Raw genomic sequence first — 25520 nt, forward strand, 5'->3', positions numbered from 1 at the left:
CATAATAAAGGCCATATATGACAAACCCACAGCAAACATCATTCTCAATGGTGAAAAACTGAAAGCATTTCCTCTAAGATCAGGAACAAGACAAGGATGACCACTCTCACCACTATTATTCAACATAGTTTTGGAAGTCCTAGCCACGACAACCAGAAAAGAAAAAGAAATAAAAGGAATACAAATTGGAAAAGAAGAAGTAAAACTGTCACTGTTTGCATATGACATGATACTATACATAGAGAATCCTAAAGATGCCACCAGAAAACTACTAGAGCTAATCAATGAATTCGGTACAGTTGCAGGACACAAAATTAATGCACAGAAATCTCTTGCATTCCTGTACACTAATGATAAGAAATCTGAAAGAGAGATTAAGGAAACACTCCCATTTACCACTGCAACAAAAAGAATAAAATACCTAGGAATAAACCTACCTAGGGAGACAAAAGACCTGTATGCAGAAAACTATAAGACACTGATGAAAGAAATTAAAGATGATACCAACAGATGGAGAGATATACCATTTTCTTGGATTGGAAGAATCAACATTGTGAAAATGACTATACTACCCAAAGCAATCTACAGATTCAATGCAATCCCTATCAAACTACCAATGCCATTTTTTACGGTACTAGAACAAATAATCTTAAAATTTCTATGGAGACACAAAAGACCCTGAATAGCCAAAGCAGTCTTGAGGGGAAAAAAAACGGAGCTGGAGGAATAAGACTCCCTGACTTCAGACTATACTACAAAGCTACAGTAATCAAGACAATATGGTAGTGGCACAAAAACAGAAACATAGATCAATGGAACAAGATAGAAAGCCCAGAGATAAATCCACGCACCTACAGTCAACTAATCTATGACAAAGGAGGCAAGGATATACAATGGAGAAAAGACAGTCTCTTCAATAAGTGGTGCTGGGAAAACCGGACAGCTACATGTAAAAGAATGAAATTAGAACACTCCCTAACACCATACACAAAAATAAACTCAAAATGGATTCATGACCTAAATGTAAGACCAGACACTATAAAACTCTTAGAGGAAAACATAGGAAGAACACTCTTTGACATAAATCACAGCAAGGTCTTTTTTGATCCACCTCCTAGAGTAATGGAAATAAAAATAAAAATAAACAAATGGGACCTAATGAAACTTAAAAGCTTTTGCACAGCAAAGGAAACCATAAACAAGACGAAAAGACAACCCTCAGAATGGGAGAAAATATTTGCAAACGAATCAACAGACAAAGGATTAATCTCCAAAATATATAAACAGCTCATGCAGCTCAATACTAAAGAAACAGACAATCCAATCCAAAAATGGGCAGAAGACCTAAATAGACATTTCTCCAAAGAAGACATATAGATGGCCAAGAAGCATATGAAAAGCTGCTCAACATCACTAATTATTAGAGAACTGCAAATCAAAACTACAATGAGGTATCACCTCACACCAGTTAGAATGGCCATCATCAGAAAATCTTCAAACAACAAATGCTGGAGAGGGTGTGGAGAAAAGGGAACCCTCTTGCACTGTTGGTGGGAATGTCAATTGATACAGCCACTATGGAGAACAGTATGGAGGTTCCTTAAAAAACTAAAAATAGAATTACCATATGACCCAGCAATCTCACTACTGGGCATATACCCAGAGAAAACCATAATTCAAAATGACACATGCACCCCAATGTTCATTGCAGCACTGTTTACAATAGCTAGGTCATGGAAGCAACCTAAATGCCCATCAACAGACGAATGGATAAAGAAGATGTGGTACATATATACAATGGAATATTACTCAGCCATAAAAAGGAGCGAAATTGGGTCATTTGTTGAGACGTGGATGGATCTACAGACTGTCATACAGAGTGAAGTAAGTCAGAAAGAGAAAAACAAATATCGTATATTAACGCATATATGTGAAACGTAGAAAAATGGTACAGATAAACCGGTTTTCAGGGTAGAAATTGAGACACAGATGTAGAGAAAAAACGTATGGACACCAAGGGGGGAAAGCGGCAAGGGGGTGGGGGTGGGGGCGTGATGAATTGGGCGATTGGGATTGACATGTACACTGATGTGTATAAAATTGATGACTAATAATAACCTGCTGTATAAAAAAATAAATAAAATTCAAAAAAAAGAAGACACCTGTAGTTTGTTGGCAGATTGAAGAATGTTTTAATCAGTTCCAGCTGCTATAACAAAATATCGTACACTGAGTGGCTTATAAATAACAGAAATTTCTCACAGATCCGGAGGCTGGGAAGTCCAAGATGAAGATGCCAGCAGATTCAACAGCTGGTGAGGGTCCACCTTCTGGTTCACAGAGAGCCGTCTTCTGGCTGTGTCCTCACATAGCAGAAGGGGCAAGGGAGCTCTCTGGGATCTCTTGGCCCTAATCCCATTCATGAGGGCTCCACTGTCATGAGCTAATCACTCCCCACTGGGCATCAGGATTTAACCTATGAACTTGGGAGGGAAAGAAACATTCGGTCTATAGCAGAGAATACTGAAAGAGTTCCTATCTTTCCTGATAAAACTTGATAAGAGGTTGGAGAGAAGTAGAACCAGGAAGGGAAAATGGCAGAGTATCCAGCGAGGAAGTAGAAAAACCAGGCGAGTGTGGTGCCCATGCAGCCAAGTAGCTTTTCAGAGGAGAGAGTGACCAACTCTGTCAAATGCTGTAGATCAAGGTAGATGAGAACTGACCATTTGATTTAGGAAGTCACTGGTGACCTGGATGAGAGCAGATTTTGGTGGAGTGGTGTTGGAGGAGGGGGACAAACCCCAACTAGAGAGAGTTTAAGAGAAAAGAGGAAACAGGGAATTATAGATAGGGAATATAGTTATCTTTTGTTTTTTAATCAACTCACTGTAAAGGGGAGCAGAGAAGTGATAGCTAGAGGGAAAAATGGGGTTATGAGAGGTTTTTTGTTTGTTTTTTAATGAAAGGATAGCAATTTTTTTTTTTTTTGGTATATATACTGACAAGAATGATTTAGTAGAGGGAAATTTTTGACATTGCAAGAGGAAAGGGGAGAGATTTTCTGGAGCCATATCTAGTATGTAACGTGGTGTATTAGTTATCTCATGCTGCATAACAAATCATCCCCAAACCTAATGGCTTTAAACAACACACGTTGATTATCTCATGATTTCTGTGGGTTAGGGTTCCGGGAGCACCTCTTGAGGGCCTCTGGCTCAGTGTCTCTCCCCAGGCTACAATCAAGGTGTCAGCCGTGGCTGCTATCATCTCAAGGCTCAACCAAGTGAGAAGCCATTTCCATGTCACTCAAGTCTACTGGTGACAGATTTCGGGTCCTTGCTGGCCTTTGGCCAGAGACACAAGGGCCTCTCCATGGAGCAGCTCACGAAATGGCAGCTGGCTTCCCTCAGAACAAGAGCTAAGAGAAAGAAAGAAGGGGAAGTCATTGTTTTGTAACTTAACCAGGAAGTGCTATCCCATCACTTTGCCTTATTTTATTTGTTAGGAGCCATTCACTAGCTCTAGGCTACACTCAAAGGGTGAGATTTACACAGAGGCATGAATTCCAGGATGTGGGGATCGCTGGGGGCATTTGAAAGGCCGCCTACCAGAGAGGGGATGAGATTTGTGCCCAAGTAGAGAAGCCAGCCCTCACCGGGAGCGAGGATTGTTCATCCATTGTCACAGGAGAGAAGGAAGCATTTGAAGGCACACAGAAGCTCGTAAGTAGGTAACTGTGAGGGTGGAGGCGAAAGTATTTGCTCATTAGCACTGAGCACCTTGGAAAATGGCAGGAGACAACATGAGGAACCAGGGCTCATTTTCCTTTGTTCCTCTGTTGTATCCTTCAGCAGAGCCAGAAGGATTCTAAATCCAGCAGAGAACAGCTCTCTACCCTCTCACATCCTTAACAACGAAGAATTTAAAGCATCACACCAGGATTTGCTAAGAGTTTTACTTACCTGAACTCAGAAAAATGTCAGAAAACCCACAAGGAACTATGAGCACGAGAAGGAAACACAGAGGAGATGGGGAGAGAAGAAAAGGTGAGGCATCATCTGAGCGATCCACTCCCCAGCTGGGTTTTCAGGCATGGGTTTCTCCCATTTTCAAAAGTCATATTAAGCCAGAAGCCTTTTTGCCATTGAACATTTGTGGTTCGAGGGGAAAGGCTTTTTGATGGTTTGTTTTGTTAAAGCAGAAAAGTGAGACAAACATTTTATCTTCACTAACAGCATCCCCAGACCGATCTGCTGGCAGTCATGACAGAGTGGATTTCAATTTGGAGAGTGGGGTACACCGGAAACAGCAAATTATCAAGGGCTTCGGTTTTGATTTTCAAGGCTGTCAAGGGAGGAAATCTTATTGTTGCTAATATGGAAGGTTTCTTCCTTAGCTCTATACTGGGAGGCAGCAAGGTGAATAAAAGCGTTTAGGCTCTGGGGCCGCCAAATACGGTCTAGAATCCCAGCTCCACTATTTACCTTGGGAAAACTCCACCCCGCCCCCCTGGCTTTCCATCTGTAAATAGGAAGTACTGGAAAGTTTTAGAGAGAAACAGGGGAAATGGCTTCCAGGGGGCGCCATTCACACGAAGACGGTGCTTGCTGACCTTGGACATCTGAGAGGCTCACTGGCACAAAACAGGAGCCCTGGAACAGCAGTTGTTACTGGGGGCTCATTCCCATCCCCGATGACTTAGGGCTCTCTGCCTCGCTCTTATATAGACGAAATTTCTCCCACATGCATTCTGTCCGGCTCCGCTCCCCATCTTTTAGTCCAGGACCCCACGTGCCTACTTCTCACCCACTCCAGACCCTCTCCTAAGAGAGCTTTCCCAGCAGGGAGCACTCCTTAGCCGACAGAACCATCCAGAATTCTCCAGACCTCCTCCAAGTCTTGCTCTACCTCCCAGAGCTGCTAGACCCTGTTCTTACTGCAGAAAAAGAGCTTCCAGTCGCGGACTACAGTGTCCTTTACATTCACTTCGCTGGTGAAGTTGGCCCAGGACCTAGGCTGGGGCGAGTGGTAAATAGATGCCCCAAGCCTGTAGCAGCGGACAAGTCATTTTTAGGGAACACTTTTCGAGAAAGCCGCGGGCCGTGTGATGGGGTAGGAACTGGGGCTTGATCTCCCCAAGCTTTAGCAGGAAGGTAAACCCTGCTCTTATGGGCCTCATTCTCTTGACCTCGGACAAGCTCTAGGGGAAAAAAAAAAAAACCGAGGGAGCGCGCTCGCTGTGGGCGGGAGCGCACCCCAGCCCCGGAAACCACCTGCGCGTCCTTGTCGCGCGAAGGGCGCCTCTCACCCTCCGGCGCTTCTCTGCGCCCCGCAGGGACAGCGCCCGGAGCGCGTGGCCCTGGGCGGTGCGGAAGTTGACTTTGCTTTGCTCACACACGGGGTCGGGGCGAAGGTGGCAGCCTGGGTGCGACGTGGGGCGCTGGCGCTTCCGCAGCTGCGTGAGTCTGAGGCTGGAGGAAGGCCTAAGGCCCACCGAGGCCTGGATCCGGCTAAATCCCCGGGGCCTGGGCCAGAGGCACGCCCAGCCTCCTCCTCCTGAGCCGCGGGGCTGCTCTGGGCCGCGGGCGCCGATTCAGGCCCGGCCCAGACCTGCGGCCCAGTGTGTGCCGGCGAGGAGACGGACCTGGGGCCGTGGGCTGCGAGGCCTACTTGCGCACTCAGCTCCGGCACTTCTCACAGCTGGCCAGGGCAAGACGCCCCGGCTCCGGGGAAACAAAGAGGCCCAAGGGCGACTTTTCCGAGCGGGAGATGGCGGGGGCTTTGGAAGTGCACTGGGTGGGTGATTACTCTCCGCGGCCGCGCATCCGTTCGCGAACATCAGAAACCCACCATCTTCTGCGAGAGTTCCCCTCCCTCGAATCCGCAGCTCGACGTCTTCCTTCCCGCAGTGGGTCACGACCTCCGTCCTGCGCACCCGAGGGCACGTTCAGGGCCCCCCAGTTTTGCGCAGAGACTCGGTTGGGTAACCCTGGCCCAAAACTTGAGGGGTGAGGCAAGCACCCTTCGCGTCCCCCACCTCCAGGTTCTCAAAGTAAGCACCTCTGTAACAGAGGTCGAGGCAGCTTTCTAGAAAGAGAGGAAACGGTATCCCAAGCCCCCGGGGAGTGGGTGCGCGCCGGTCTGTGCCGTCCGCCGTGCATCGGGCACCCAGGTGGGGGGCGTGTCCCGGGCGTGGGGACGCAGAATGACGGGCTGGCTCGGGCGACCTCTGTCCCCGCCGGATCATGAACGCGAGCCTCTCCTGTTCCAGCTCTCTGCGTCCGAAGAGGCAAGCGCGAGCGGCTGGGCGCCGCCGCCGCGGGCTCATGTTTATTCACGCCGCCTTAAACAGCCCGTTTGAATACATATTAATCAGCCGCTCTAACTACTTACTCAGGGCTAGGTTTGCAGGAGAAAAACGAGCCCCTGAAAAGGAGGAATAGCAAGTGGGCATCCAGAAGCGCAAAGAAGCCTCGGTCTGGGGCAAAGCTGTGGGCGCCTGTGTCTCCCCCGGCCCCCGCGGCGAGCAGCCGGAGGCGGGGCGGTGGTTGAGGAGCCGGTGGGCCATTAGCTAAGGGCCTCTTTTCTGCCGCTGGCTCTTGTCTCACCGATGGAGTTGGGGACGAGCTCCTTGGTAGTCCTGAGGGTCTATCGGGGGCAGATTTCCCGGGAAGGAGAAGGAGCTTGAGTTTCACAGTCCCTCGCTGGTACCGACCCCTCTTCTAAAGTCGCCTCGTAATTGTGATTTAATTTTCTTAAGTAAGTTTCAGGCTGCACAGAGTCTGTTTCCCACTGTGGGCTCGCGGGAGTTAATATCGTGGGGGAGAGGCTGGCCCCAATTTTAGAGATTCGTCTTTCTAACGTGACTCCCTCCATCTGTAGGAGGGGTCGCCGAGTCTGGGTGAGGGCACTGTCAGGACCCTCCCCTGCTTCCAAATCCCCCCGTGCCACGCGGAAGCTTCCAGGGCCCGCGTGATCATCGCCTCCCGGTGCCTTCCCTCCCCGAGGGGGCAGTCTCTTTTCCCAGTTGGGGCTGAACCAGCAGGGGCTTGGCGGAGGAGGTAGTGTCGGGGGCGGCTGAGGTCCGCGGTCCTTCACCTCCTCCTGCCGTTCGGCGTGTCCTGTCGCCCATCAGCCCTGGCAGCACCTTCCCCAGGTGTTGAACCTGAGGGCAAGAGGGAGTGTCAGTAGTAAGGCAGCTCTTTTTCTCGTCCTGATTTGTTCTTTTATCCTGCCTTCCTTCCTTCCTTCCGTTTCGCCCGGCACCCGCTTTTCCTATGCTTCCCTGAAGTGGTTCTCCATGTCCCCTCCCAGGCTCTATGTGCGTTGTCTCACTCCCAGTCACTGAGCCGGTCTGTTCAGGCAGAGGGAGGCCGTCTAGGCCATTTAGATGATCCAGTTCAAAACAAACACCATTACCAAAACTTCGGCCAAGTGGGAGAGAGCGAGGGAGAGCGGATGCGCAAACGATTGTTGGGCAGAATTCGCGTGTGTTCTAGAAATACAGTTAACTTTAAAAATATTAATAATAATAAAAAGAATTCGTGTGTGTTTGAGCGCGGTTCTAATCCCACACAATTTCCTCCGACTCCTGATGTCCGCATAGACCTTCTATGTCTGCCGGAATCTCGGAGACTACTCCCAAGCTCGGGGTTTACCATCTGGTGATACATAAACCGGGGTCCGCTCCAAACCAGGTGTGTGTGTGTGTGTGTTTTCTTAGCATGTGCGCGTGCATGAGCTTTGGACATGAAATACCCACAGGGCAAATAGGAAAGGAGCTAAAGAGTCCCCTGAGCTCAGTGGCAGTACCTGCGGGGGACTCCATGGAGGACAGGCTGGGTCCACTGCGGATGTCACCGTGGTGACATTGTAGGAAGCAAAAAGCTTACCCCGCACCCCCTGAGAGCCCTTTTAAAGGTACTCCGTCTTCTGCAAACATACTTCTCTCCACTCCTGACCGTATGAAAAGATGGCCCCCGTGGAGCAACCGATCTGAGAAGCCTCACTTGGTCTCTGTTAGCCTCAGCTGTGCCTCTCCTTTCGGGATTTCAAGCTTTCTGCGAGTGGCTAATTACCTTGGGGTGATCCCAAAATAAAATGCTGGGGTGAGGTGGGTAGAGAGGAGGGTGCTCAAATGAAATTGACAATCCATTAATGTCATTTTGTGAAGAGAGACTGAAGACGTCCTCGTAATTTCCCTTAAGAAATCTGGTTTTACTGGTCGATCTCAGTAGGAGAATTCTTTGCCTAGAGCCTTGAAATGAGTAATAGGCCATGTGTCTCCAAGTCTTCGGCTAATATGACAATAAATACATTCAAGGAGAGCAACGGGGTGTTTACAATTAGTACCTAAACTTCTGTTTGTCAAAAAGTCCCTAAATAACCCCTCCCCCAATCAAGCAAGGAGCCCAAAGGAGGTAGAAATCAGGTAGAGAAATCTTCAAAAGGAATTAAAAAACCAAAGCCGATTTTATTTCCTCCAGTCACGTGTGAATGATGGGGCAGCCGCGGCAGGGGTGATGGAGTCTACCTGACAAAGCGTGCAGTGAGGGGCTGGGGAGAGTGCGGGGGCGGGGGGCGGTCACAAAAACGGAGGCGTAGAAGTCGTTGCCTAGTGGGTACCACTTCCCTGCTCTGCGCTGAGGCGGTTTCCAAAGGCCCAGTGGCCACCTGGAACCTGGAACAACAGGACACTGCCTCCCACAACTGCCCATCACCCCAATCTCTGTGCTTTTTATCTCCTCAAAGTGACTCCCAACGGGTTTATCCGGATAGAACCCTTTGCAAGTTTTTCGGATTTGTCGGTTTCTAGGAACTTGAATGTTTTAAGTAGAGCCGAAACCGCGAAGGCTCGGGTTACACTTTAAAATATGCGAGGCTTCCGCGCGACCCCCGTCACTTGGTAAGGCTCAACTGCTTCTTTAAAAAGAAGGGGGGGGGGAAACACTGCTTTTAAAGTTCGGGACACCCCCCCCTTCTGTCTCAACAATTCAGAAGCAGTTGTCACTGCTTCTCAGAACCCAGCTTCCCGCCGGCCGTCGGGGAGGTCGGGAGAGCTGCTACTCAGAGCGCCCTCTGAACCTACGCGCGTTCGCAGGGACGTGTCAGCTGGGCCGTCTATAATTTGCATTATTCATTTAAGTTTGCGCAGCGCTGAAAGCCGCTGGAAAGTTCGACGGCTGGGTGGCCCAGCACCCAGGCAGGCTTGGCGGTCAACCATTGAACATAAAACAACTGACAAGGTTACCGACGCCCGCCTCCGGGGCAGCGAAGGGAGCCTGAGGACAGCCCAGATCTCCGCGGGTTCGCGCCCTGCCTCCGCTAGCAATTCAGGCAGGAGGTTCCCTGTTGCGTGGGGTTCAGTCAAAGGCTTACAAGCCAGGAGGGGAAAGGGGGGTAGGAGCCAAGGGGAGAAGCCCGCGAGAGAGAGCTAAGCTTTAAGTGTATTCTAATTCTCTAAGGGGGTGGGTCCAATGTTCTACGCAGCCAGATGGGACTCCTCACAAGCTTTGGGGCAGATTTGGGGGTGAGGACAGAGTGAGGAATGGGGGGGCAGTAGTTGCTCGTCACTTGTTTGGTCTTCACACTTGTGCAGCGGCCCAGGTAGGCTGAAGACAAAACCCCTCAGGATTCGGACCGCTCCCCTAGATAAGCTGGAGGTTAGGGGCGGTGAAATGCGAAAGCCATCCTTGGTATTACTCCTCCCCGACATCCACAGGAGGCCAGGGGTCCTCCATCAAACTTACATGCGTTCACTCCTTCCGCAACTATTCATTCAGCACCTACCACGTACCAGACACTGTATGAGACTCTCAAAAACGCAGTATAAATGGAAAGCAGGCCCCAAACCCTGAGTCTAAGGATCGGCTCCCTGGAATGTTCTAAAATCAGAATGCATCTTGGAATGGCCAGACTTGCCGCTCCTCGGATTCCAACGCTGGGCGAAGGGACACAGGAAACATAACTTCTGCATAACTTTTACTTCTTTCCTTTTTTCTTTTTTAAAGTAGCAAAGGACCATTAATTAGAAGAATAATTACTGCTACCCTATATTATCCCAACCTGTTCAATTTCTATCTGTTGCAGACAATGCTAATAATGGCAACTATTGCTTCTATAAACACCCCGAGGCAGCACTCTCCTCCCACAGTGTGTGTGTGTGTTTAAAGAATATATATAAAAAGTTCCCCCGCTCATTTGCATAGCTTCATCTTTACCTTTTCCCATTCAGTCCTTGCAAAAAAAAAAAAAAAAAAAGCATATCTATTCAAAGCCCTTGCAAAAAGCATATCTATTCAAAGGGCATTTAGTCCATTTCTTTCTTGGCCGGTAAACCTATTCATCAATTGTTCTGCCTTGTAGATCGCATTCTAATGCTAATGTAGCGTGTTAAATATCTTTTTGTTCCCCTTTCACCGTTTTGTCATTCAGTTTATCCAGTTTTGGTCACCCATTTTATTTATTTATGCGCCTGCTCCTATTCAGGGGCTCATGTATTTTTTATTATGTTGTTTCACTGTCACGCAGTGTCAACTTAGTCTATTCAATGGGGGCTACTTGAAGGCCGGAGGGACAAAGCGTGTACACATTGCACCGCTATTCATTCCGGCCAGCTGGATCGGCTGAAAAAAAAACCTTGTGAAAAGAAACGCCTCACAATGGACACAGAAGAAGTGCACAATGCTAACAGTTTTCCAAATACCACTGATTGGTTTCTTCACAATGAGGAGAAAGCCGCCGCTTTTTCTTAGCTCCACTTCAACAAACAACGCTCTCACAAAACCTCCCAACCCTGCGTTTTGTTCCTGGACAAAACCTCCTCGACTGTCTAAACGCTCCCACTGAAGGACAAAAAAAAAAAAAAAAAAAAAAAAAGGATAAAAAAAAACCTCTTTTCACTATTCCCCCCCCCCGTTTCTTTTTCCTGCAAGAGAGAAAAAAAGAATGGGGGGTTGGTGGAGGGATTGTCAGTGAATTAATGATATCAGTCTTTTAAAAGAAGAGGGCTGACCTTTGAGATGCACTGGGCTGAGAGAGAAAGAACGGGGAGAGATTAATAAAGTTTGGTTGGCGCTCTCTCTGCCTCCGCTGGGCTGTGAGCACAAGAAAGACACGGATCCTTCGGGCGGGCCAGTTGCGGGAACTTCACTCTCCCCGAGGGTGCGGCGGCGGCGGGGAGCGGCAGAGCCGCGCTCTGATTGGCTGGCGCGCGGGTCCCTCTCTGCTCGGGGAAGATGGTCGAATCTTCTCTCCATCTTCTGCGCCCCTCGCCTAGGCTACCCAGAGGCGGGGAGGGAAAGAGAGATCCATGCTGTTTCGTTCTACTTTCTTCGGGGGGTGGGGGGGAGAAGAGGAGGAGGAAATTGTCAAATGAAGTGACAACGGCAGCCAGCCCCACTGCTCCCTGGAAGCCATCCCTCGCACGGCAGCGGCCCCCAGCTCTGGTCCTTACGGCTGCAACAGAACAATTCCACCTGTTTGCTCAAAGCCCGAGGGCAACACAACACTCCTGGCCCCTCGGGTGTGAGGGTTGTTTAAAGCCGTTAGGCAACCGAGAGACTACCTAAGGAATGTCGTAGCTTTTTTAAACCTTAAAGAGGAACGAAAATGTAGAAGAGCAAAAAGAAGGAAGGGAAGGAAGGAAAGGAGAGGAGAGAAGAGGGGAAAGAGATAGAGATGGATAGAGAGAGACAGATCTCGAGCACGCAGCAGCTCTTTGCCTAGTCCGACGGCTGTATTTACGGGTCACTTTCTGACCCTCACAGACACACCCGGCCCTTTCTCCACGCCCTCTTGCCCCCGAGTCGCACCCCCTTACTTCTGCACAGTCTAACTCGGAGGGAGACTTTCTCCAGGCGCAACTTGTTAGCAAGACCACTGGGATCGGGGTGGGGATAAACCAGTCCCCCCGGTAGGCCTGTGGACTACTCAGACAGCCGCGCAATCTGTTGGCTGTGTGACCCCGTGTGCTCACCCGCGGCATCCTTCCCCCCTCCCTCACCCGTCTTTCTAGTCCTGTTCTCGTTCATCAACACTCCGGAGCGTTGCTCCCAGAAAACGCCGATCATTAGGGAAAGGGGAGGGGACGGGAGGGGGCGGGGAATCTTCGGCCGGCGGGGCCGAGCTGGAAGGCTCTGGGAGGTGACTAAGATTTAGGACTGGGGTGATTTCCAGCGAGCCGCAGGAAGTTCCGTGTTGAGAAGTGATGGGCTGCTACAAAAGGGAAAGACGAAGCCTTGAAAGGATTTAATTAACCGTGTCAGGGATAATTACCCCTGGACAGTCCAAATTAGTTTTGCATAATCGCTCAGAACCATATGAATTAACTTATAATATTGCAAAGAGCTCGGGGAATAACAGGAGAGGGATCGTTTTAATTAGTGAATCAGGGTCAAACCAGCAGAGCCTATTTTTCACATTTCCAAAACTTTTCATGGTTCTTAAAATATTATTCCGTTGGGGAAAAACAATGACTTTAAAGAGTTGGATCGCTTATAAAGACGTGGAGTTCCAGAGACGGTCTCTGTCGGTAGAGAAACTAGTTTAGGACTAGTTGAGTCTTGTATCTTGAGAATTTCTATCTTGGTGGGGCGAAAATAAAGATGTCCCTACAGTTAATTTTTTTTCCTCTGATATTCTTCCTGGCGCCCTATAATTTCTTTTCAAATATTAAAATACGATTTCAAACCTTTCTCCAGTGGAAACTTGTCCAGCCTTGGAAATTCAACCCTCTCCATTAGAATTTGTTATATTTCTATTTTAATGCCACTAGCATGACAGAATAAAGCCTTAAAGAGGCCCAAAGTTGTAAAATGTCGTTAGCAGTGATTATCCTTACAACTAAAATCTTAAGGTGTAAATAAGGAACATGCCAAAGATACACGAACAAATTACACTGATTTAAGCAGTGGAGCTCTCCAACTAACAGGATAAAGTGGTCAGGCAACTTTCTCCTCTTAAAATGTTACTGGAAACTAGTGAAATGCTTTAAACGGTCTGGATGTTTTCAATGGGCTCTGTTCTACTGGTTCATGAATGCCTTCCCTGCCCCCCACCCCCCCCCAAGATAATACAACTACTTGGTTTTGTTTTTTTTTTTTATCTTCTTTCCTATTCACGATTAAAAATGTGATAAATCAGGTTTTTGGCTCTGAATAACAATGGCTTGATTTAGATTTCCTAGTAAATCTATTCAAAAGTGAAACAAAGGCTGCCTTTGGAGGATACCTTACACTTCACCTGGACCAGGCACGTAAGGGCAATTCAGATAAAAATCTTGTTAGGAACTCAACAAGAAATAAAGGATTTTCTCTTTTCCCTGGTTCAGGCTTTATTTAAACTCTTTGTTCAAAAAAAATGAACAGAGTGATAGTCGGATTCTAATTTACAGATATAGCTTAGACGTCTAATATTAAATTAGAAGATCACACAAGAAAACCATTTACACATAAAGGTTAAAACCAATACTTAAACTTTTTAAAACTTTATATTACATAAAGCCAAAATGAAACTAAATACATGTTAGCCAACTTCATTCACAAACATTAGTCAAAATATATACATTTAAAAAGAAAAAAAGCTACAATTGAGGTTCTTTTCTCTAAAATGTGTTTTATCATAATTTGCAAATGAATTGCAGGTGATCTAAAAAATAAGCTAGTTAGGGAGGGAACTCCAAAACACATTTAAATGGTTTGAGTTGGAGAAATGCTAGCTGAAACAGAGGCATCTGTCAAAACAATTCTGGTTTTTGTTTTGTTTTGCTAAATAATAAATATATAATTACCACTCAGACAAAAAAAGTCTGATTTAATCTTAGATAAAATTGCGGTTCTGAAATAGTCCCGCAATTTTTAAAAGTTAACTTTGACATTTGTTCAAAATGTTTTAGAGTCTAAAACCGACTCAGATTTAGGGCAACGCAAATAACACATTTTCAGACTTAATGTTTTCAAGGACATATACACATTTACAATCTTAAAGTGAAACTCAAGTCATAAGGGGAAAATAGGAATAATGCCTTTTCTCTTTCTGTGTAAACTGTGTCAAAAATCCAAGCGAGTGGACTCAGGGAGACTTCTAGCGGTTTTTTGTTTGTTTGTTTGTTTGTTTTTTAAGGGGGAAAATCCAATTGACAACTTTTCATTTCACACGTATTTCTTGTTTGCCGTCCTTGCTCTTGAGAAAGAGCTCTTGCTCTGATTTGCATATGCTATGATAAACAAAAGAAACCGTGATCATCTCACACACAAAAGGCCAGATTCGAGCCGGTCACCGGTCAAGAATGGATCCGGCCTGGGGGTTCTGTTTGAGAGAACAGAGATTTTGCAAAGTTCAAATGGTACAAATAGGGAGCAAGGCTGTTCAGAGCCATCCCGCTCCGAGAAACTAATGACACAGATCAGCTTTTCCCTTGTGCCAACCATTTCAGACCCAACATTTGAACAGAGTGCATGCAACAGCGACCAGGAGAAAAGAATAATAACAATAAAGGAAAGATAATGGGAAACAAAACCGACAATAAACTTCCAACAAAGAAAGCTGGAAAGCCCAACATATCAAAAAGTTACTCCTCCACCTCTGTGGGCCATAACGCAACAGGTTCCGAAGTGCAAGGCAAACATCAACTGCTGCGAGATACAACTGCCCTCTTTAAAGTTGTCTGCGGGAGTGCAGGTCTGAAATGACCCTGTGAATTCACACGCACACTCGCCCGCGCACTCGCGCGCTCGGCCACTCGCGCCCCGACTGGCCTCTCTGCCTCCGCCTGGCACCTATACATCTTATGTACATACAAACCGGGGCCCCCGTCGCGGGAGGGCGCTCGGGGAGGCCGCAGAGCTCGTACCTATACATATGTACACGTGTGCACACCGGTCCTCGCGAGGCGGCCCCGCGGGGTCATAGCGCGGCGGCGTAGGCCGCGGGGTAGGGGTCCAGTTGAGGCTTGCCCATGCCGGGCAGTAGGATGTAGGCGAGCGGCGGCTGCAACCCGGGGCTGGGCCACGCGCTGCAGTTGCACGGGATCATATAGCCCGGGTTGCCCGGGCTGGGGTGCGAGTGCGTGTGCCCCCCGGCGGCCGCGGCCGCTGCTGCAGCCGCCGCCGCCGCGCCGTGGAAGGCGCCCGCGCCCGCGGTCGGGTAGCCCAGCGACGACGCGTACGGGAGGCCGGACGAGGAGGACGAGATCTCTGCCATCTTGGAGCCCAGGTCGAGCAGCGAGTAGGGGCTGCCGGCGGCGGCAGCGGCGGCGGCTGCGGCGGCGGCGGCGGCCGACTGCGGGAAGAAGACGCGGGCGGCAGCCGCGGCGGCGGCGGCGGCCGCCTTCTCGGGGTTGGCGAGCAGCGACTCGGGCACCAGGCCGCCACCCGCGCCCGCGTGCAGCCCGGCGCCCGCCTTGAGTGCCGGGTGCTCGGCGTCGGTCACGCCGCCCAGGCCGTAGGGCACAGGGAAGGCGAACTTGTCTTTCTTGAGCAGCGTCTTGGGCTTGCGCCTCGGCCGGTACTTGTAGTCTGGGTGCTCCTTCATGTGCATGGCGCGCAGGCGCTTCGCCTCGTCGATGAACGGCCGCTTCTCCGATTCGGTGAGCAGCTTCCACTCGGCGCCCAGGCGCTTGCTGATCTCCGAGTTGTGCATCTTGGGGTTCTCCTGGGCCATCTTGCGCCGCTGAGCCCGCGACCAGACCATGAAGGCATTCATGGGCCGCTTGACGTGGTCCACCGGCTTGGACATGCTCTCGCCGTGCCGCGGCTGCAGCCCGCCGCCGCCGCCGCCGCCCGCGCCGTCGCTGTCGGCCCGGAGGAAATCAATGTTGGCCGTCCGCGGGGACCCTATCGGCCCGCCGCGCTCGCCGCGCCCCACTTCGCACCCCGGCGTCGCTCCCGCCCGGGAGGAGGGGGCCGGGGGACCAGCCCCGGGCCGCGCCGCTCCCCTGGCCGCCCTGCTCTCTCCGGCCAGGCGCTCGGGAAAATCCTCTCCGGGGCGCGATAACTTCTCGGCGGTGTCCCCACCCCACGGGGGCAGTCTGCCCTTTGCTTTCTTTTTGTCCTTCCTCTCCAGTTGCGTTCGCTCGCGAACTCCCCGCAGGTAGCCGCCACCGGGCAGCGCTCTCCCCGTCCTCGGTCTTTTCTCTGTTAAAGGCACAGCAGCCGGGAAACTTGCGTCGCGGAGGCTCCACCAGGTTGAGCAGAGGAGTCAGCCGCCGCGCGCTGCCAAGTGCCAAAGGGGGCTCTCGGCGGCTGGAGTGTTTGGGTTCTCCTCGGTGACTTTCTCATTTGACAGTAGCAGATGGGGGTGGGGGGAGGAGGGGAGGTGGCCCCGGAGGAGGAAGAGGAGGGGGGAGACGGAGGAGGGTCCGGGCGCACCAAGGGAACGCAGAGCGCAGCAATGGATATAAATACAAATACTGCAGCACCAGCCGGTCTTCCTCACTCGGGGCAGGCAGGGCGCGCTGACGGGAACCCCCCTAATGAGCTGGGGTTTTGCGGGGAGACCTGCCTCGTGGGTCTTCCTCTCCGGCTGCCGGTCGGGGAAGGAGGTTGGATGAGGCTTGAGCGAGCCTAGGATCTCCGGGCCTCAAAGGAAATCCTCGGGGCTCGCCGAAGCGCCGCGTCTCGCTGTCCCTCGAGCCATGCCGGCTCCGCTCGCTCCAAGCCCCTCCTGGCTCTCCGGCCGACTCGGGCTCCCGGAGCGCACCGGGCGTGGAGCGCGGCCCGGCTTCCGGGCAGCGCGGCGGGCCCAGCACCGGCCGCGTCCCCTCCTCGGTCCTCTGGGCCTCCACCCGGGACTTGCAACTAACTTCGCCCAAGTTTCCTGCGCCGGCACCGCGGCGCCCCTCTCGGCGCGCTCGCCTCGGGGCGTGCTCCCGCGTGTGCTCCGCGCCCGGGGCCCCTCTCTCCTGGCTTCCCCCGCGAGAGCCTAGGAGGCGGAGGTGCGGGGTGGGGGAGGGATTTAAGGAAGACGCGCCATCACCTCAGTTCGCAGGTCCGCGCTGGGGCTGCTCCCGATTCCCGCAGTCCCGCAGCACAGGGGGCCCCTCCGCGGCCCAGGCCGCCAGTCCGCCGCTCCCGAGGCGACAGGCGCCCAGTGCACGGGCTCAGGTGAGTGTCGCTACCTGCGTGTGCACGCGCCCGGAGCCGGCGCTGGGTGTGCATGTCCAGCCGCGGCTGAGTGTGTGTATATCTGGGGCCACGAGGAGGAGGTGGAGCCCAGGACTCCAGGAGGGAGGAGGGCCCCGCGGAGCCTGCTTCCGCTCCCACACCCCCAGGACCGCGAATTAAACAGGATCCCCTCCGCCCCCCTCACACTCCTCCTCCCACCCCTTTTCACTTGAGAGCAGGTTTAGGCGAGTGGAGAGTCCGGAGCGCGCCGCCGAGTTTGCGCACTGTTTGGCGTTGGCAACCCCCTAGCGTCATCCAGGCTACCCTGGCCGGCCGGAGCAGCTGTGGGAGCCTCTGCCAGGACGAAGGAGGCGCGCACGGGGAGGGGAGCTTCACGAGCTTCGGAGGAAGAGGGGACCCACCCTAAAAAACGCTGGAGACTTTTCCTAGCAAGAAAGGGCTCCTTTTCCTTGGAGGTCCAGAGGTTGCTTGCAGCAGATGCTTCCCGAGTTTTCTTGCACTGGTGATGCATCCAGTCAGAGGCAGTGGAGTGAAAAATAACTGAGGAGGGACCGAGCGTGCTCTTGGCAACCCTTTCGAAAAGGACCTAGCCCAGGCATCCTTGGCCGACTATTCCGATCTTTTAAAATTCTGGGGGTTTGTTTTGTTTCTATTCTAGTCGTCAGTCATCCATATGCTGATCTCTTTAAGGTACAGTTAACTCACAGTATCTCACTTAAATGCACGGATAGGGTGAGGTGTTCAAAATCAGTAAGAAGTATAAAACGTTTCTCTGAAAGACAAAAGTGAAACATACTAATCACTCTACATTGGAATCTTTTTATGCTGTTAAGCACAATTTTCTTCAGTAAGAGCAGCTTTTTTCTTTATATGTGACATAATGCAAAAATCAAGCAGCGTGATTTTGTTTGCGTATTTTCCGGACTTCTTGGTGTGCTGCAGCTCACTTATAACATGATCAGTCTGGGGATTTCATTCACCAGTTGGCCTGCCCTTCAGGGAGAACTTGCTTGTCTTCTTTCTTTGGCAGTTTGGATTTGACCTAGCCATGTGGTGTGTACAAGTAGGAAGTTCTATAATCAGTTAACTCTTTAAGCCTTCCCAGCAATTCATGTTCAATTCATACACAGACACATATGCAGACACAAAGTACTGATTGAACTTAAATAAAAAGTTTGTAGGCCATGAATTTTAAAGTTAAGTTCGTTTTATTGCTCATTTTAATAAAAGAATAGTGATTGTTGCTGGGTTTTTTTTTTCCGCTGCCGTGAGGACATATAGAAATGCAAATCAGCAGTGAAATGTATGGGAGTGGCTATCTTTCTTAAGATACCACACTGCAAATGTTTACTTTGTATCAGCCCTTGTATTGCTAAAACAATTGGACTGATTTCTTTAGAACCATATTCCTTTACAGGCTCTGTAAAAACACTCTGCTGCTCACAGACTCTGGGTGGAGCAACGTTAAAACCCTAGCAGGTGCAATCACATGGACTAGAATATTAAATATACTGTTTTGTGATGATATACTAGAAAAGTATCATCCCTGAGCTTTTAACCTACTAACTCGTATGATAGGTTTGACACAAAAATATTACACACTGTCATACAAAGAACATGTGTATAAGGATGCAAGTTATGAAAACTGTTATTCATTAAAAACATTGTGAATAAAGTTGAGTCTAATCCCCAAAATTACTTTGATATATACAAAAGGATAAGGATTGAGAAAAACTTCTATATTGGTGAGTTAAATTATTACGCATTCTTTTCAAATTTAAGTTTAAAAATCAGTTGCAATAAATTATTACCATGAAAAGAAATGTTTGCATATGTGATTGAAATGTATGCTTGTATGTGCAATATCTTATAAAAATAAAGTGTGTAAGCTTCCTGGGATATAGTTTCATAAATTGTGCAGTATCGCCTGTTTAGTGTTATTAAATGAACCAAATCTGAAAGTTCTTAAGTCCATGAATGTTGAACTGTGGGGGGAAAAGGTGTTCCCATACCTAAGAAGAAAACGGCTGTTTGCATGCTTGTTGGTTCTTCACCAAAGGAAACTTCAAAATAGAAGAGATTTGGTTTTTAATTTTGGTTTTTGGGGGATCAGTATTCTTGGCCTACAGCCTTTCCGTCCAGGGAGAGACCTTCACAATGAGCCCTGCGTGAAGGGAAGGCAGCAAAGCATGGCTGTTATTAATCAACCTTCACACCTCTTGCCCAAATCTGGTTGAGCCTTTCACCAAGTAAGTTTCCTTGCCGTTCTCTTTCTTATATACTGAAATGACAGTTCAATTTTAGTGTCCACAGACCTTATGTTTGAATTGATAGAATGTTATCTATTTGTTCTTGTACATTTTGATCTAAAAGTGAAAAAATACCAAGATTTAGGAGAGAGAGTAGTCTGTGTGAGTGAAGAGTGAAGGAAAAATAAATTGAAAGAGAATTAGAAGTTCTGTGGGCTTTATATTCCCAACTCAATTGTGAGTACCCAAAGAACAGTGGACCTCGATCAGTGGAGTCTGTGCGGGCTGTGTATTTGCCTTGTGGCCAAGGAATACCCGTGATCACAAATACATCTAATCAGAAACAGAGAGGCAGACACTCGCTCAGAAAAAGTTTGGGGGTCTGTGTAAAGTCAGTTTCTTCTTTTCCCCTTAGGTCCTCCCTGTAAATGGTCTTTTTTCAATTCTAAAACTTTCACTAGGAGGCAGCAATGAGGCTGTTGGGGGAATTTTAAAAAATACCTTGGCAACACCAGACTGACCGGCTTTCTCCTTCTTTCTCTTTCTTTTCCATAAAAGAGGGGAGAATATTTGGATCCCAACAGAAGACAAGGGATCAGAGTGAACTAAGTCATTTTCCTCCATCCATTCCATCTCCGTTTTCTCGCTGGATCTTCACCCAGATGGCTCATTGTCACATGTTTCTAGAACCATGGAGGTGAAACCACAGCAAAGAAAGGAAACCAGTGGGGTACTGAGAAGTGACCAAGTGGAAGTGACAGGGTGGGAGAGGTGATGCCTTCAAAGTGCAGGGGCCAAGCCGTGGCACCTGAAGCACTGGGAACAGACAGCTGCAGTTAGAGAGCTTCGGGCTCCTGGTCTTAAGCGAGTGCACGGAAAGAATTTGTAAGCTTTCAGACCTGCCTAGAAAAGTAATACAGCCTGTTTGTCCTGTTAAGGAGGAAATGAGCAAACTGACAAAAGCCAGTCTCAGGCTTTTGTCACAGTTCCTACTAATCCTACTCCTAGTAGGATTAGTTCCTACAACTAGTTCCCTAGTTGTACTCCTATCAGCCCCACCTCCGTCAGCCTCCATAAGGGGCAAAGATCCCAAACACGTGGTCCACATAAAGCCCGAGAGATGAGGAATTAGGTCAGGCAGTCCTGGTTAGAGTGAATGGCTGCAAGAGTGGCCCTTGACTGGTTACTACTAAATTTTCATCCTTGTGAGATTCCTGTCCCTTTATTCTCACTGCTCCTGCCATACTGGGAAGCTGGGTCTGTACAGATTAATAATGAGAATGCCTTTCTTCATTCCTCCTTAACCGTACTCACTCAGGCTGGCATTTTCTAAAAGAGCTTTACCTAGATGACAGAGCAAGAAATACAAAATAAAAAACAGCTCCCTTTCACCCCATCCTTCCCTCCCCACCTCACCCCCACCCCCAAATTAAACACCGAAGGGAAAAAAGACAATACAAATAATCCAAGACAGACAGCTTCACAAAGTACTGATTTCAGATCCTGAGAATCCTATATAAGCAATGGAGGGATTGACTTTTCTCTAGGATAAGTGCTTTTTGTAAGTGGGAGAGAGCTATCCATGAGCAAAACCAGAAATGAATGAGGAGGTCTGGCTGTCCTTTCCAGCTTCCAGATTGCTCTGGCCTGTGTGCTACTCCCTCCCAGATTCAGTTTCCTATCTAAGGATGAGCCTGCTTGGTTGAGCAGTTTGATTATAACTATCATTTATTGAGTTCCTGAGTTACTATCCCTTTTACATACACTATCTTATTTAATTTTTAGGAAAATCCTAGGAGGTAAGAGTTACCTCAGTTTGCAGTTGGGGAAGAGAGCCTTAGAGCCGGTGAATAAGCAACTCACCCAAAGTCACACAACCATAAGTGGAAGAAATGGGGTCTGAACTAAGCTGGTGCTCTTCACCACCACCACTCTGAGTCCCAGTTGAAGGCTCAGCTCCTTCCTGGCTCAGATTCTCAGTTCCACCTACTTCCTCAAGCCTTCTGTGACTCAGTGCTGCGCTGCCTGTGCGAGGAGTGCGCAATGGTAATCTCTTCACTAATGCATTCCAAGCCCGTAACAACAGCACCCCTACGTCCAGTTCTGGTGTCTGGCAGCCAGGCTCCCCCTGGCCCCTGTGGTTGTCAGCACAGGTTTGGTCTCAGCTGTAACTCACTATCCCTCACTCCCCGGCTTCCCACTGCAAACACTGAACAATTGCCGGTGCCAAACAGAACCCAATCTCTACCTTTTTTCTGATAGCCAAGGGCTGCTAAAAGGGAACCTTATGACAATGATATCTAATCTCAGTCTGTATGTTCCCCTAACCCTGGTTGTCCAACCCACCCTCTCTCCTTCCCTCTTTCCTTCCCTCCCTCATCCCTCTCTTTCTACCTTTCTTTTGTAAGATCCAAGTACACAGAATTGTTTTAATCACAATTCCTGGTGCATGATACACTCTCATAACTGCTCCATCAGTGACTTCCTTCCTTCCTTCCTCCCTCCCTCCCTCTCTTTCTTTCTTTCATCATGTAATAAATACCTATGAATCTACCATCCAAAATAAAATCTGCTGGTAAACCTATATTAAATCAAATCCTCTCCCCAGAAAACTCTACACTTGCCTTCCCTAACCCAATGTAACAATTTTCATTCCCTTGATCTTTAAATTTAGCTATATAACTTTTCTCATCTATGTGTATCCTTTAAATGTATGTGTTTCCTTTTGTTTTAACTTTAAATGTTATTATAAGTTAAACTTTTTTATGTAATCTTTATTGATTAACTTTTTTCGTTTAATTATGTTGTTTGGATTCAGTGTTACTGCATGTCACTGAGTGTATTCATCTGCTGCGTAATATTTAATTGTTGCAAATATACCACAGTGTATTTGCTTAGACTCTCCTGCTGATGAGCACGGGGGTTGTTGCCAGTTTTTAACCATGTGTACTTGCTGCTATAGGCATTCTTGTTCACGTCTACTGTTGTATACACGCAAGATATTTTACAAGCAAAAAACTATAAAAGTGGGAAACTCACTTAGTACTGTACCCTTTTCCCAAGTGTGTTCTCTTGTGTTTCTGTTTGCTTTGGTTTTTCTGCAGGCATTCAGAGAGGTTTCTTAAAGAAATATTTGTCCAAAGTTTATGGTTCTTATCTAAGGGAAGATTGGTCATATAGGAGCTATTTCTCCATGTCCAGAATCCATCTGAAATTGATTTCTGTGTGTTGTATAAAAGTTGATTTCTTTCCCTATGGACACTCAATTTTCTAGAACCATTCATTGTAAAGACTGCTTTTTTATACTGCTCACTGGTGCTCCCTTTGCCCTATGAGGTGAGTCGGGTTTCTGAGCTCTCTACTTTGCTTCATATTTTTCAATTTTTGCACTATCCTAATCCTGGCAGAGCAAGTACTTTCAGTTTCTTCTTATTCAAAAGCATCGTGGCTATTCTTGTCCTTTGCATTTCCATATAAACTGTAGAAAAGATGGTCAGGTTCTAAATATTCTTTAAAAACCCAAATATTTTTAATTTTTTATTAAAAAATTTAAATTGAGGTATAATTGACATATAACATTGTATTATAATGGGAGGAAGGGTCTCCAAACTCTTTTCAGATGAAAACATAATGATTTGATACTTGTATATATTGTGGAACGATCACTATAATAAGTCAAGTTAACATTCGTCACAGAATATAGTTCTAAAATTTTTGTTCTTGTGATGAGAACTTTTAAGATTTACTAAAAGCCAAATATTTTTTGTTTGTTTGTTTTGTGGTACGCAGGCCTCTCACTGTTGCGGCCTCTCCCGTTGCGGAGCACAGGCTCCGGACGTGCAGGCTCAGCGGCCACGGCTCACGGGCCCAGCCGCTCCGCGGCATGTGGCATCTTCCTGGACCGGGGCATGAACCCACGTCCCCTGCATCGGCAGGCGGACTCTCAACCACTGCGCCACCAGGGAAGCCCCTAAAAGCCAAATATTTTTAAAAAGGCTTTTAATTAAGATTGTTATGAATCTCTAGGTTGATTTAGGGAGAACTGACATCTTTACAAATTTAGCACTTCTAACCGATGAGCGTAGTATCCTTCAGTTAATTTTGTTATTCTTTAATTTCTCTGAGTAACATCTTACAATTTTCTGGTAGAATTTTTACTCATCTATTATTCCTAGGTTTTAGAAATTATCTTTTGATACTATATAAATAGTGTGTTTTTAAGGTTATAAGAAGATAATATCTTTTAAATAATTTTCTTTTTAAAAAATAATTTTATTTTCTGTTTGTTGCTGGTGTACAGAATACAATTGATTTTTGTGTATTGACTTTGCAAGTGGCAACCTTGTGAAACCTTTTTTTTTTTTTTTTTTTTTTGCGATATGCGGGCCTCTCACTGTTGTGGCCTCTCCCGTCGCGGAGCACAGGCTCCAGATGCGCAGGCTCAGCAGCCATGGCTCATGGGCCCAGCTGCTCCGTGGCATGTGGGATCTTCCCGGACCAGGGCACGAACCCGTGTCCCCTGCACCGGCAGGCGGACTCTCAACCACTGCGCCACCAGGGAAGCCCTGAAGCCATTTTTAATTCAAGTAACTTATTTGTGGTTTACTTTGGATTTTATACATACAAAATCATATCTGTGAATACTGAGAGTTTTCTTTCTTCCTTTCCAATTCTTATACGTACTATTTCTTTTTCTTACCTTTCTGCACTGTCTAGACTCTTCGGTTCATTGTTGAACGATAAGTTATAATAGTAGGTGTTCTTATCTTTTTCCTGACAAATGGATGGCATAGTGGGAGGGAGGGTCTCCAAACTCTTTTCAGAGAGTTTGGGGCTTCTTTTTTTTTTTTTCTTTTTTAAGAATTTGATTTTTTTTTTAATATTTATCTTATATTATTTAGTTTTTAAGTTTATTTGGTTGAGCCAGGTCTCAGTTGCAGCAGGCGGGCTCTTTAGTTGCAGCTCGCTGGCTCCTTTAGTTGCAGCACATGTGCTCCTTAGTTGTGGCTGGCAGGCTCCTTAGTTGTGACATGCATGTGGAATCTAGTTCCCTGACCAGGGATTGAACCCGGGCCCACTGCATTGGGAGCACGGAGTCTTAACCACTGTGCCACCAGGGAAGTCCCAGAGCTTGGGTCTTTTAATGATCTAGTTCAGTGCTAGTCACACTGCCACCCAATCACACACATCTACACATTTTCCTGGAATTCTACTTGGTTATGCTTTTCTTAGTTTGAACAGTTACTTGACCAATCAAACCATCCATTCTTTCTCTAGAACAAGATCTCCGTGTGCTTGGATCCATGAACCCTGCATACTAGAGGAATAACTCCATTGGTATAAACTTCTCCACCCTCTATTCCTTTATCAGACAAGCAGAGGTTTTTGCCAAGTATAGTTGCTTACCACCTGCCGGATTGCCGTGCTAGATACTTGCCTCAACTTGTTTTTATGCCACTGTGCTATTTTGCATTCCTTGCATTAGGAAAACTGCAGCCTCTGTACCTGCACCACTAGGCGCTGGGTTGTGGGACCAATGTCCCCTAGTTTTTTGTGCCACCTACGGGGAGGGTGACTGCTTGGTCCAGCCTTAGCTCTCAGTGTGTCTAGGAGAGGCCACGCCCCCCCCATCCCTCCACATAGTCCGTTCCTAAATGGGGACGTTTGCTTTACTCAGCAGCATAATGTTCCCTTTCCCTAGAGACAGGGTAAAATATCCCAGAAGCAAGCAAATGCGATAATTCCTTCTAATTTTTGAGACTTGAATGTGGTAAGAGGGCACAAGGTAGGAACCAGAAGCATTAAAGGATGGTGGTTTGTCTGATAGCAATCGGCATCCAATCATTCCAGCTGCCTGAAAAGTTGACTCATGACCTCAGTGGACTTATCGCCCCCTCTGGTATTTGTAGAGCCGAATTGTATTTTAATGCTTTGTTTGTGCACTAAAGTGTTTCTATGCACTAACTTCCTAGTTGACGTGTCCTTTTGTTCACTATCAGCCTCCAATTTCACATTCCAGGCCGTAGTCAGGAGTGGCCAGGCCCTACGGTCACAGGCATGCCTGCAGCGCCGCTTTTCAATGCACTTTGAAAACAGTATTTGACGTTTATGCCTGTACATTGTCTGCTAGCAAATAAATCCATTGCTG

The 25520-nt window shown here is 48.0% G+C and overlaps 1 protein-coding gene across 1 annotated transcript; it reads right to left on the reverse strand.

The window, feature by feature from the left end:
* Positions 1 to 14904: 14904 nt before the first annotated feature.
* On the reverse strand, positions 14905 to 15735 carry SOX21 (SRY-box transcription factor 21; the record flags this gene model as incomplete). The annotated part of the gene is made up of 1 exon (XM_082859345.1): positions 14905 to 15735. The coding sequence occupies one exon, from the start codon at positions 15733 to 15735 to the stop codon at positions 14905 to 14907; it is 831 nt and encodes a 276-aa protein (XP_082715471.1).
* Between the last annotated feature and the right edge of the window lie 9785 nt (positions 15736 to 25520).

This window comes from Leucopleurus acutus (genome assembly GCF_964270905.1).
Source record: "Leucopleurus acutus genome assembly, chromosome: 18".
In the NCBI taxonomy this organism is placed as follows: Eukaryota; Metazoa; Chordata; class Mammalia; order Artiodactyla; family Delphinidae; genus Leucopleurus; species Leucopleurus acutus.